The sequence below is a fragment of the Plectropomus leopardus genome, chromosome 13 (assembly GCF_008729295.1).
Source record: "Plectropomus leopardus isolate mb chromosome 13, YSFRI_Pleo_2.0, whole genome shotgun sequence".
NCBI lineage: Eukaryota > Metazoa > Chordata > Actinopteri > Perciformes > Serranidae > Plectropomus > Plectropomus leopardus.
The window spans coordinates 26,350,353-26,364,816 of record NC_056475.1 but is presented as its reverse complement, the minus strand read 5'-3'; the positions used below and the strand labels follow the sequence as shown (position 1 = coordinate 26,364,816).

Here is a 14,464-nt window from a genome sequence, read left to right as displayed (position 1 = left end):
TTTGTTCCCTGGTTTCTTGGGAGGATTTTTACCAGCATTAAAGCTCTTTTTTTTTTTTTTAACAGCTGCTTGCCTACTGCTCTGTGTTTCGCTCCTCATTCTACGCTAAAACATAATACTATGCCAATGTGGTTGGTAATAATTGATGCATTAGGTTGTCTGCTTTCACAACATACCACTACCTTCACATTAGTTTAAAAATATGCACTACAGCCTCTTAAAGTCCACCTCCAATTATTATCATGCAACAATTTTATCAGGGGTGGCCAGCAACTGCATTGGGTAAGCATGCTTCCCAGCCATGCATTATTGTAAAATATTTGCAGGACCGTGTTGTTGACAATGCAGTGGGTTGCATGACTTCATAAATGAGAGGAATATCTGCTTTTAATCGTGTAAATATAGTTGTTATGGCAACAAGCAGCTCTGCAGCAGCACTGCAGCAAAAATGTGTGAACACCACAGGCATGCAAGACCCAGCAGTCCAGCAAGGTAGCCTGCTCACACATGCAGTGTGGCCCAGATGTAAGAATCATTTTGGGTCTACAGGAAGATGTATTTATAAAATTCTTATAAATAATAATATTCATTTCCATATAATTTTTTAAGCCACAAGGAGCCACTGGAGAGGCGCTAAAGAGCCAAATGTGGCTCCTGAGCAGCAGGTTGCCTACCTCTGGCTTAGACTAACTTTAATTTAGGTATAAGTCGTTCTTCTCAGCGTGACCTCTTGCTTACCTTCCTCTTCTTGAAGGCTTGGCGCGCCAGGTAGCCTCTACAGGCAGCCTCAAACAGGGTGAGATTACGCTTGGTCTGCTCATCCCTTTGATCCTCCAGTTTAGCCAAGGTGCCAGCTCTGAAGAACAACTAGAGCAAAACACAAACAAACAAATTAACTTATTAGCAAAGGATAAATAATTGAGAGATTATGTAATGCTCTTTTTAGCCAGGGGGAAATTGGATTTGGAGACCCCGTTTTGTGTGAACCAAAAGAGCCAAAAAAAAAAAAACATAAACAGAACAGAGTTTAAAAGTAAATAAGTGCGCTGAAGCAGTAAATCAATAAGAGGCAGTGTAATCCACGGACAGCTGAGTCTTATCTAAGTGAGAGAGCTGTGATTAAGTTATTATCTCGGACAATCAGCCTTGTCTGTTTCTAATCTGGGCCAAAGGTAAAACAGGTAAACAGCCAATATAAAGCAGATCACGTCATGGCCTGTCTATGTACCTCAGAGGGATTAGGCACAGCCAATGCATTCTTGATGTAAAGGCGGTGAGCTATTAAAATAGACGAATCATGACTTTCTCTATCCAAGGTCTCTCTACGCAAGTCTCCATGCTTTATAAAATACAAGTTCCATATCTGATTTGTTTACCAAGCAGAAGCTGGAAACGATCGAGAATATTCCTTTAATATCCTCTCTAAGGAAAAAGCAATGGAAAGATGTTTTATTAACATTTTTATTTCTTTTGGGCTATCATATCAAAAATCAATGTTTATTTTCTTTTTTAAGAGGCCCTATATTTTTTTTAAATAAAGGTATCTATCAAATGGTTGAGATAGTTGTTTATGGTCATGGTAAAACATGATGAAAAAAACAAAATTACAATCATTTACTGTTTTAATGCTCATAATATGCTAGTATACCAATATATATCTTTTTTTTTTTGACCATGGTATTGTAGTAATACTAATCCTAGTATTTTTTTTTTACCCATATTTACCTTTACAGTACTTTAAAAATGTATCGTAAATAATAATACTGATGTAATTTCTTTCAATTTATTTCAACAAATACATAATTGACAGCATTTAATCTATGATATTAGCAACAGTGAACATTTATTATGTTCTATTTCATTAAAAAAAATATTATTTTAGCATTACTAGCTTTGCCATAAAAGGCCAATTCAACCATTTGGCAGAACATTAAAAATAAAATCATACCTATAAAAATGTTTTTACTGCATATGAAATGGATGAATTCAAATGCATCATTTAACGACCATAAATGATCAGAGGTTCAGATAAATATTTTTTTTCATCATTTTTTATTGAAATTAGCTTAGCTTCACTACCTTTATCACCGAAGGCCAAACTATAAAATGTTGAAAAATATGCCTACCTTTGAAAATCCCACCACACAGAGCCCTCATGTCTGGTGAGATTTTTCTTGTTATTAACCTCCTGTGGGAGGCAAACTGAAAGGACAGACTATTTAAAGACAAAGCAATATCTAGTGGAATTTCTTAGCCTAACATACCTAAACTGAATGCTAGAGATAGCTCAACCAGGTTGAGTTAAATTCAGCACATTTTTTTATAAAGATATAGTGACTCAAAATGTGTTCTATCAAACAGATGAGCAGGACATTAACCGGACAATACTCTTTACATTGCTTTATGGAGCTGAGCAGAGGTTATCATCACCTTCATGTAGTACTTTGTCATGTATCTGCTGTTTTTTTCAGATACGTGGCTACCTCTAATAGCAGATCCTGTCAAAAGCTGCGGTTCCACAGCCGCAAGGTTATTTGGGGCTGCTGTAATTGGCATGCAAGTGAGACAGGTTGCTAGGATGCCACTGGAATGCTTTGTAAATGGCCAACTGTGCTTGTCTACTTCTGAGCCCATTTCACACTTCAAAGTGTGGCACCATGCGAAGCCACTGCCTCCAAACCATTCACGTGTCATGTGTTGGTTTTTTTTTTATAAAAAGAGGGGACCCTGTACAGCGCACATATCTGGGAGCACAAGTTCCACTCTTTTCTACATTATTGTTTCCTTTGATTTTGTCGTTGGCTGATGGCCATTTTCCGGCTGATAGGATTAGACCTCGGTGTGCCAGCCAGTGTTTACTGTGATTACTTGACAACGGTCATGGGGAAAAACAAAGAGGGCCATCAGTTGCGAGAATTTGCTCTAATGACCTGCAAAGAAAGGGAGAATTACGGTCACATCGCCGGGCAGGGTAGAGACATGCCTCTCGGGTAGCCACTGGCTGTAAGACTGAGAAGAAAGGGGGCCAGGCTTGGCAAGTCTCCAAAACAAGGATGACAAACAAACCTCAAAGAGGGACAGGTGTAATGAAAGATACACTTCCCCCCAGACAGCAAGTGTCTTTTTAAGGAAAAAAAACACACAAGGATGAAAGAAGCTACAGCTCTGTGCTCGGAGCTTTAAGAGGAGGGAAACTGGCAGAGGTTTATTCAATCATTTTAAAGCTGTTTATTTGTTTGAGATGCGGTGGCGTTACTTACCCTACTGAGACCCATGTGGTAGCTGCTTTTCTCCAAATCCAAGGACTCCAGTAGCTCCTCCACAGCCTGGGTAAAGGCACACATGTACACACACACACACACACACACACACACACACACTTAGTCTTTCAACTGCTGGATCCGGTGGGAACTTCTACTGACACTGCAACACTTCAGTAGTCCGCAGTTCCCCTAAGTTGCCATGCTGAACTAATGGTACAGTGCAGCTTCCTCCCCTCTCTTCTCACACCAGTCCCGGTTGGATTTTGTTTTAAAAGTAAGTCAGCGAGCACGGGAAAAGTTTGACTCCTAAGAACCTCCCAACCACAAACCAATTACAACTTGTCCCCTCCTCCCCCAAAATCCACCTGGCATATTCCACATGGTGGTCTGTTGCAGCTTCTGCAGAGGCGCGCCATCAGCCAGCCTGGAGCCTCTCCCTGTCCATCCACAAGCATGTATACTGTAGCTGTATTGTTGTCTCCTCTTTACTTGAGCCTAAAGCCTGAAAGAAGGCGTCTAGATTACACCAGGAGAGGTTCACCACGAGCACTGAGGGGCTTTTGTTTGCCAGTGTTTCCACAGAAACTCAGCCACAAAACACAAGGGAAAAAGAGCTTTTCTCTCCCTTAACCCCATTCTTTCATCTTCTCTTTCTCTCTCATTTCTCTCTAAAAACAAACTTTTGTGTTTTGTCTCCACTGCACTTCAAGCAAGACTTCTCATGCAGAGGACCAATGCATTGATGCACAGCCCTCATCGATAATTAAAGTATTTCAGCTATATAAAAAGGGTCATTACGGAAAACTAGGCTATGAGTGCAGCAGAGAGATGCAAATACTTTTAGAATTGGTGCTACATGACCGTAGAAAACAGAGAAAAAAGGGCTATGGCATTCGCTTTTGCGCAAAAGGTAGAAAACCTACAAGTACCAGAATGCACTGCACCATACCAGACCAATGAACACTCCAGCTAGTAGGTGACTTTGTCCATTCCACACAATTGCAGCTAGCTGTTACCAAACAATCTCATATAACAGTTAAATGGACTCTTGATATATATTTGATCAGCACTGCTTAGTTTCACCGTTTGATCTCAATTTCTTTCAGCCTCTGATTTTACTATGCAGGGAAGCAGGATTGCGCCCACTTCCTGTTAACAAACTGTCACTATTATAGCTAAACAAGGCAATAAAATAATTCTCTAAAATGTTTTAGGCGAGAAATAGGCAATGCAGTGACACTGTCTTGATTTATATTCGATTGGCCTTGTTTTATTATTTGACTGTTTTTCTCTCCCGTTTTCATCAAATAGTCATCAAATACCACCGCTTTTACAGTGCTTTCCACGTAAGATTCCAGCGCCACCTTTTGTGTCTGCCTGATTTGCTGCTGGACTGCATCAACTGAAAACGGAGACGAATAGTTGTTATGCGAGGTCGGACAGTGGCAGTCTGATAGGCGGCATCACTTAGAAATGTGGCCGGACTTCCGCATGATAACCCACAGAACAGCATCAGATTGAAAGGTTGGTTACTGGAAACAACGTAATATGAAGAGCGCGAGGGCGCTTATAGGGCAGGCTAGAGAAGCAGTGGATGGATCCAACAACCCTGGACTTTCATGCCGGAGTCTGGTGTTTGCTTCCCCTCGGCGTGTGATGTTATTTTTTTTTTTAAACCTTACCATGTGCCTCTTTTCCCTAATCCTAACCATCCTTGCCAGCATGTGTGGTTGTTGACTTCCCAGCGCTGGTTGCCATGTGCTTTTATTGGCTGAACGTAATCCCACCATGAGAGAGTTGACATCATGGTAGCAGCATCCAGGAACTTAAATAGTATCCATTTAACGTTTGTGTAAATCTCACAGCAACATTTTTTTTTACAATCCTAATTCATAACTTAAAAACAAAAGCATAAAAGAGGTAAATCGCCACTGCTGTCAGAACAACAGGGAGAAACCTTGGCAGCTTGTTTCCAATGCCCAGATTGCAATAGATGATAAGTACAGGTGCTTGAATGGTATTTTGTTTCTTTGAATGCAGCAAAGCACTTTCTACGCCACACTAGCAATCTGCCTCTTTAACAGGCACGATACTGATAAGGTTAAGTTGATTAGATCATTACAATGGGTCTGATGAATGAGGGTTTATTTCTCCCGTCAGTTGGCTGCTGACAATTCAGGGGCAGATGTAATGAAGCTGCCTCTTCACAACATTAATCATGCCGTGCTTGGCCACTGGCGGAGCTGTACTTTTTCCTCTCTGGCTGATTGACTTACTCTCTTCTCGTCCTTCACAATATAATTCCTCCCGTGCTTCTTGGTGAGGTGCGGCGCCAGGACATCAAAGCGTCTGCGAAACTCGGAGAACACCATGTGATCGGGGTAACCTGTGAAGGTCAAAAAACGACACTGACTTCTGGAAAGTGTTGTAACACATACTTTGAGGAGGAACACTATGTAAGAAAAGAAAAGGAGAAGTCTGTATGGCTATCCTGTCCTTAGTATGTGAGTGAGGGCAGCCTCCTCACCTTGCCTGTAGATCCGGAGAGCATCCAGCAGCTTGGAGCCGCGCAGCTGAGCACGGAGCAAGGCTACATCCAGCTGCATTAAGCCGGGATCTCCAGACTCCCCCTGAGCCTCGCATTCCCCTGCTTTGAACAGGGATCCACTCAAAGCCTTGAGGGCATCCGCCTTAGGCAATATACAGTGAACAAAGTGAATCCTGGACCTCCGCACCATGTCAAGGAGAGCATCCTGGAAAATACACAGCGGGGTTAGGGACTCTGGAGGGGCCCATGCATTATCCTCCTGTGACTTAGCTATATGTAATCAGTAGCTTACATTCTTTACTTCAAAAAACCAAATGATATGCATACTGGTCTTGACATGCACACCTTACAATATTACATTTTGCAATAAAGCAAATTTGTGTTTCATTATCCATGATGTCCTTATTTCTCCAAACTTCTGTTCCCTGCTGCAGACATGGATAATTAAGCACATTGTACAATACACGGTCCAAAAAAAGTTGTTGTATTTTTGGTTTTTTTATTTAATAAAATCTTACAAGGCTGGCAGAGTCAATGACTTTAATCACTTCCTGAAAGTCTTTTTTTAAAGATTTGCTTTTATGTGATGTTTTTCAATTTATCTATTTTAGTTTGTCTTTTCATTTATTATTAAACGCTGTCTTCATCATGTTGAATTCTATTATTAGTGCTATTATTTCTGTGTTTACTGCTTATATTCTTTGAATTGTATTTACTCTTATTAGTATGGGTTGTCATGGTAAAAAAAAAATTCTGATTTTTTCTCTCTTTTGTCTGGCCCTAATTCAGCATTTTTTTTTGGCTCTTATTGTTATGGTTCCTCTACAGGAAACCCTTCTTGCCTCTGCTTTGTCTTGTTTGTCAAAGCACTTTGTGAACTCTGTTTTTAAAGGTGCTATACAAATAAAGTCATAATTATTATGATAATTATTATTATTATTATTAGTAGTAGTAGTAGTAGTAGTAGTAGTAGTAGTATCATTATGATCCATATTTAAATGTTGGCTTTATAATGAGTCTACAAATAATCCATAATTCCACATTACACTTAGACTTGCTAGGTCTGAAACTGCTCCTGGGTGCAACCCAATTACTGGCATTACTCTCATCCATGTTCTTTTAAACTATGCTACTCACATCAACCTGTCAATGTCCCGCCTTTTACCAAACCTGAACCATTTAATTAAAAAAGGTGTACACTAGAGTGCTGATTCTCAGTGTCCTTGGAGTTGACATTAAAACAAAGTTCAACCGACTGATTAGTTCCATCCTCTCCTCTCACCACTTGAAGCTTTATCTGGATACACAAGGACTTCTTCTTGATGGCAGCCACCCCTGTGGTGAAGGTCTTCCTCATGCTGGTGGCCCTTCGCAAGGACAGCTGGGAAACCCCTTCCAGGCCCGCAATGGAACCAGAGAGCACGGTGGCTCCGGCTGCTCGGCTCATGAACAACGAGCTGATGATCTTCCTACAGAAAGACACACTATTTCAGCCTGAAAAGTTTTGTAAAATTCCACTTTAAGAAATACTTCACCCTTTAAAACTTGAGAAAATTGGTTGGGTTTCTGCCAAAAACACGGTAATGGAATACAGCCAGCATCCTAACAGGACATGTCCCAAGAATTTGCAAAAAAAGGTTATAAGAAAATTATGTGAAAATAAGCAAAAATAAAACCAGAAAATTACCTAAAAGTGACTATACACACACATATATATATATATATATATATATATATATATATATATATATATATATATATATATATAATAGTTATAGCCCCTCTTTTTAAAACTAATTTTTAAGTAATTTTCTTGTCACCCTTTACTAATTCTTACAATTTATGGGACATTTCATGCCTCGTTGGTCATGGATTTTTTTTCCCCATGTTTTTCAAAAGAAGTCAAACAAATTTGCTCAGGTTTTAAAAGGTCAAATAGTGTATAAAAGGCATTTGAATGCAGCACAAGGAAACTGATGTCAAACCAGGTTTAAACCGGGTTGACACCTGAAAGATAGGCTTCTCTTGCTGGTGTGATACTTACTTCTGGGAGTCCTGCAGGAGGCTTGTCGCATTAATAGATGCAGGATTCTGCTTGGCGTAGTTCAGCCACCCGCAGGCATCGTACTCCACCCAGTCAGTCCCGTGACTGTGGCCCAGCAGGAAATGATTCTCCTTCTCACTCTTCAGGAGAAAAGTGTGACCTGATGTAGATGCAGGAGGTGGTGTGAGATTCAGCTCATTGTACATACGCAGAGAGAATGAAAGAAATTAACAGGCTCCTTCAGGAGTTTGGGAAAGTGCTGCATGAAGGGTTTATCAAAGATTCATCTGATTACTCTGGTATGCACAGGCTGTCACAAACCTGCATAAAGTTTACTGACAGTCATAATAAAAGACAATCTGTTCCCAACCCACTTGTTCATGCGGTAGACTATCAAAGAGATATGGGTGATAAACCAGAGAGAAAAAGCTCAAATCAACCAATATAAAGAGTATGAATGAGAGGCTCTCAGCTGTTGTTTTGGAAGGCACGTTTCCATAATTCCATTGAGTTTTATTAGGATCATTTCTATAAGCTGTAACCTTGGCAAGAAACAGTTGTCAGGGTTGCCAACAATATGAACAGAGAGGATTTCTCTGACTCATCTACAGTAAATCTGTCAGAGCTCTTTGTGTACAGTCTGTCATAGAGATATGAGAAGCATATTCTCAATGATACTGTACAGTTTATTGTGATGCAAAAGACTATAGTCCCAAACACTGTAAAAAATACACAGTAAAATGTCTTTATCTGAAATTAAACCTGTAACAGGAGTTGGCAAACACTCTGAAAGACAGAGTCAGAGATGATTCTGCTCTCACAAATGATCACAAATTTAACACTTATTCCATGCCAAAAAACAGAGATGGAAGTTCACACCAAACATGTTAATTCACACCATAGAGTGTATAAACAAGACTGACGGCATGGCAGCTCCCCAAAAGCAAACCCCCAGGAGGTGCTTCAGGCTCTGAGGTAAATCTTACGTACTGGCCAAAAGAGGAATTACACTAGTGTCATAGCATTTGGAAAGTCTAAAAGAGCCACAAGATTACATTTTTGAGATTACCATTCAAGCTAGCGAAGTGTTAAACTGGAAGTCAGTTGCTCCGCCGGCGGAAGTTACCCGTTCTCGCACATTCGGCCGCGCTCAGCTACCCTAAGTCGCGAGAGTGCATGCCTCATGTGCCCAAAAATAGCAGGCAGAAGAAGGTAGATTCAGTAGTCATTTTTTCTGGTTTTTTTTTTTAAAACAAAGTTTAAAAAAAAACATGGGAAAGGGGCAAATAAATGTCCCACAAAGTGCAAGAAGTTAGTAGATTTTTTTTTGCTAATTTCCAGGTATTTCCTGTACTTTTTACTAATTTCTTCCTAATTTGTGGGTCATTCATTCCTAAGTTGCTCATTGACTTCTTCCCATGTTTTTAAAAGCAATTGCAAGTAAGAATTTTCAGTCAATTTCTTTTAAAATGGTCAAGTGGAATGTTTGCCATGCACTGTATTAGCTTCAAGTCTGAGTTTATACGCGTGTGTGTGTGTGTGTGTGTGTGTGTGTGTGTGTGTGTGTGTGTGTGTCTTCTCCTCACCTTTACTCTCGCCCTCGGCAGGTCCGTAGTAGCTAAAGAGACGTCCCAACAGGGTTTCCTCCGACCCCCCGGGCTGCAGCGCCTCCTCCTCCATCAGCCACAGCAGGCCCCGCGCCTCATCCGTTCGTACCGTCCGTACCTACCAAATAAACACGTGCACACACACACAGAAGCACACGCGCAAAGGTCATGAGTGCTTTGTGTAATCCCAGCATGGACACAAAATGTTCTGCCACGATCACTGTACCTCTTACTTCCTTTGCATTTTACAGATTTGCTTCAAAAGCAATTATGTTTTCCCATCTCTCCATCATACAGGAGCAACAATCCACCTTGCCACAAGGCCATTTAGCCTGCTTTTGCTATTTAATGCAAGGACATTAAAAAAATAAATATATATATAAATATCGCTACTTATGAAAGATTCTGAAAATTATCCTTCAAAACGCTGAGTGCTGGCCTCCACAGTCTCCTTAGTTATCTGATATATTGTGTTTCACCCAATGTCAGTAAAAGTACTTCTCTGCACTGTATGTGTTTTCCCAGCAAGAGCTGGTTATGGTGGGCACGATAGTAATACCAGCATCAGAAATTAAACTTTCAAAAGCATTTGTGGTCTCTGCACCCTCCAGCAGTCGCCGCGATAATGGCATCATCAATTTAGCTTTTCCTTCTAATCGAAATGGAAACTAAAAAAAAAAAAAAAAAAAAAAGAGCTCATGAATACGAAGAGTGGCGGGGGGAAAGGGATTAAAAAGTAATACAATTAGTAGAACAATTAGAGTGAACACAGAAAGAAAATAAAACCCACTCCAGCATTGATGATCTCGGAATAAGTGCACAGGGAAGGTTTTTGTTTGTATATTTAAATAAATAAAAAAAGCACACTTTTTTTTGCTTTTAAACTTTTGTCAGAGTCTAAATGATGCAGTTTTTGTCCATTTAGATGAGCAACTATTGTTCTGCAGATGACAATGAGCCCCACAGTGAGGTAGCAAGCTTTGTTTGGCATGGCTGATCCACCCTGGGAGCATCTGGGGAGGCAGGGGGTCTAAAATCACAAAACCAAAAACTGCAGCTATCACGAAGTTCCACTGGAGACACCCTTATCAGCAGAGCACACCACGCCGCCTTCAAATACAACAGAGTATCAGTTTGGAAGAGACATATGACAACGACGAGGCTGGCAATGAATGAGCATTAAGGCTGTTTGCGATAACAGTCATCTAAGCTACAACAAGAGAGGAAAAAAAAAACATGCTTGTGAAAAAAAAATCAAGGTTCAAAATGTCTTAAGCAGCTGTTCTTTAGAGCCAACTTTAGAAATGACTTTGAAGAATCAGTGCTTTTTTTTCCCTCCCTTTGGATTTTTTGTGTGATGCACCACAGTTCACCGCTTCTGATGACATTCCCATTAGAGTGCGGACCCTTTAAAAAGTTAAGCACTCAAAGCAAATGCATTGGAATTATACCAAAAGTGATCTATGACTCTGTAAACTCTGCCATTTCTGTTTCCATGGTGCAGATCACAGGCTGCAGAGGCCAAACATCGATTTTCTTTCTTGAAGTCAATTCCATAACCTTTTTCTCTCCCTTCTTTCTAACCCTCTCTTTTGAGCCTCAGCCAAACACCTTTCAATATAACAAAAAAACACACAGAAAGAAAACTTCAGATGCTAAAAGACTATAATTAATGTTGAATAAAACAGAGTGCCGGGAGATTACTATGTGGAAATAGATCATGAAAAGGGATGCAAGTCTCTTAGGTGTTTCGGAGAAGCTTTCAGAGGCAACGCTGAATTTATGCATGGAAATAAGCAGAAAAAAATTGAGCCAGAAATGAAGACAACAGAAGCATGAAAATGTTGAACTTACCAGTGCTTGGCTTGAGGCTTGGTCTACCACGGATACAGACAGGGATGTGCTGGGCTCTGTGTCATCCAAAGCGAGCTCTATGTTCTCCTGAAGGAAGACGGGAAGATTGACAGACTCTTTAATGACTTGTGATGATGCCAAATAACACAAGAAACTGTAGATGTCAATAGTGTCGGTTTTTGGAGATCAGAAAAAAAAAGGAGACTGATCAAATAAATCTGCTTATGTTATTTTCATGATAGTTTCTAGCCCTGGGTTAATATCTTTCTGTGGACACAATAATGTTTTATCAAGTGGAGGATGATATTCATGAGATGTGTCAAAGAAAGTAAGAATGTCTTGATTAAGTAATAAGTTTGTTATTTTAATGTAAAATTAAACTTGTCTGACAACATTAGTTAGTCATTAGTCATTTTAATATCGATTACTCTGCAATACTCATTCTGCTCATCCGGAAACTGTGAAAAAAGGTGATATATTTTTTTATTTTGATCCTTCCCAAATGACTTTTTTCCCAAATAAACTGTACACAAGCAGCAGCAGCTGCCCAGAATAATATCAGTAACTTGGCACGGAGAATGTTGTTAGATTTTAAAAACTTGCCCTTTGATTTTCTAAAGTTAAAAGTTGAAAATGAAATCCTGGAGCTGAAAAAAGCCTCAGTTTTCGCATTTAATGTCTCATACAGGACATGTTTATTGCAAACGCTTCATGTTTGGCAAAATTTTTTAGATTACGGTGATTTTGATGAAATGTTACTATTTTAAGCTTAGATTTGGTGATGTTTCCTGTTCCCTGTTTCCTGTTCATGTTTCCTTTGTTGAGCATAGACCGTCAGAAATTTTTTTTAAATCTGATTTTATTTTGGTTTTGTCGACCAGCGCATCACCAGTTACCCGACCTTTCTGCAGCAATATAAATTCTGGAAATTATCCAATCACTCAGCATTAGACCGTCAGCGCACACAGCTGCCAACAGTTCAATTAAAGCTTGCTTTTCCTGGAAATACAAACATTACTTTTTCTTTTCTCAAGATCAGGTACAATTAAACACAATTTGGTGGTGAGCTGTAGTCTTATGTGCAGGATTTGAATAACTGTTACAAAGGGTAAACCTCAGTGTGTTTATGTTTTTGTAAATAATCTTTATTATTTTATTTCATTAGGTCAGTCACCATAAGAAATTACTGTCAAATGGAACACTTATTATTGAATTTTAATCTGCCAAAATAGTCAAAACTGACTTATGTTGCTTAACTAGAAGACCCGTTGAGGCCACAATAAATATCCCTATCAAAACATATTTATTGTGTTTATTGTTCTAGGCTACTTTCTTTTCATCATGGTGACAATGGATGTTATCATAGATACAATTTGCCATTGCCTTGTTTCACACTGTGCCACAGCAACAGTAAAATAATAAAGCTATTTGAGCTTTAATAGCAGAATTGACGCAGATCTAAAAAGTAACACAAAAATTACTTTTTCTAGTAACTTATTACATTTAAATGCAGCAGTTGGTTAAGTAATTCTCTTGCGTCTGAGAAAAGTAACCACTAATTTTCAATAACAGTACAACACTGGTGGTGTATGAGCTGAATATCTTTGTGTTTTGGACCATTGGTTAGACAAAACAAGTCATGAACACATCACCCTGGGCAGTAGGTAATTAAAATGGGCATTTTTACTATTTTCTTACTGTTAAATAGACCAAACAATCAAATGACAAAATAATTGTCTGATTAATTGATGATAAAAGCAATGGTTAGTTGCAGCCCAGCCCCCCGTCCTGACTTGTCTCTATATGAGACAAAAGAGGCAAGTGCTGGTCCCACAACTCTGCACACAGGTGCCAGTCATCCACTTAAAATGCTGATTCCCCTTCTTTCATCACAAGGAGGTCGCTGTGTCTGTGCACCTAGAGAGGGTGCAGGCAGCTGTAATATTTCCCAAAGTTTTTTTTTACGGATATTGAAATGAAAAACATTGGCACGTTAGATGTAAGAAAACTAAAAGCCGGAGCAAATCTATTACAATAACAACAACGTTTGGCATTGAGACTGTCTTTTTTCCTATAGGTAAATGGAAACTCTAAAAGATTTCATTACTGTTGCAGATAATAACATTTCGGCAATAAAAGTGGAAATAAACACAGTAAATTACCTCCACCGGAGCAAAACAGGCGTGCAGCAGCTCACAAGTGACAAAGTGCAGGCGGCGCAGGGAGTGTGGAGAAATGTTGGCAGTGCTAATAGTGTGGCCGTGACAGATGCCACTGTTCCAGTTGACAGTGTATGTGAAGTAGCCTAAATGATTTGTTGTTCTCTGCTGTGGGGAGTCAATGCGCGGAGGATATACGAAAAAACTATCCACACAGTCGCAGCAGCATTTAATGTGACAGTACAAAGCATGCGCGCGTTGTGTTGTATCAGAGTTTAACCTGCCTGTCACCTCTATTGTTGATACTGTGTGCCACGTTAAATGCGTTCGACCCAGTTTTCAATGACAGCTTCACAGCTCCTTATATTTTTCAAGATGCACTGACATGTGAGAATTGCACTCTACAGATTTATGCAATACTTCTTCATTTCGCTCCACTTCCCTTCCTCCCAGGCAGAGGATGTAGGTGGGAATGTGGGTGGGAAATCCCAGGATCCTTGTTCACAGTATTAAAAGTAATATGATTCTGCTTAACTTCAGCGTGATATCTGCTGAGTTTTTAAATGAGGATTTATCTGAGATGAGCTAAGGTGGAACAGCAGTAATAGATTGATATATTGAACCTTTTCAACTCTGCGACAGAAACTGTCTGCCTGTGCTTGATTGCTACTTTTGCTTATTTTGATCTCATTTCTTGGAGTATTTTTAAATGCTTCATATCCCTGAAATCTGCTAAATCCTATTCAAGTCAATAAACCATAATATTTGACAAAAGTATTTAAATTGTGTCTTTTGAAAAAATAATACAAAAATTGATTATTTTTTATCAGATTTTCAAAATAAAAGTGCAAACGAAACTGATCCAAAATATATTAAATGTNTTTAATAGATTATTTCTTATTAATTTTTTATAATGATGATAATGATTATTTATAATTATTATTTATTTTGAAATGATACTAGGGATGTACCAACTGTGAAATTTTGAG

General features: G+C 39.3%; 1 protein-coding gene across 1 annotated transcript in view; it reads right to left on the bottom strand.

Moving 5' to 3' along the window:
- LOC121952334 (unconventional myosin-XVIIIa-like) overlaps positions 1-14,464 on the bottom strand; it is an 86,557-nt gene that overhangs the window by 44,470 nt on the left and 27,623 nt on the right. The window contains 8 exon segments of the mRNA XM_042498940.1: positions 739-867; positions 3,261-3,326; positions 5,540-5,649; positions 5,791-6,016; positions 7,094-7,280; positions 7,856-8,015; positions 9,442-9,580; positions 11,317-11,403. Coding sequence (XP_042354874.1) covers positions 739-867; positions 3,261-3,326; positions 5,540-5,649; positions 5,791-6,016; positions 7,094-7,280; positions 7,856-8,015; positions 9,442-9,580; positions 11,317-11,403 — 1,104 coding nt within the window.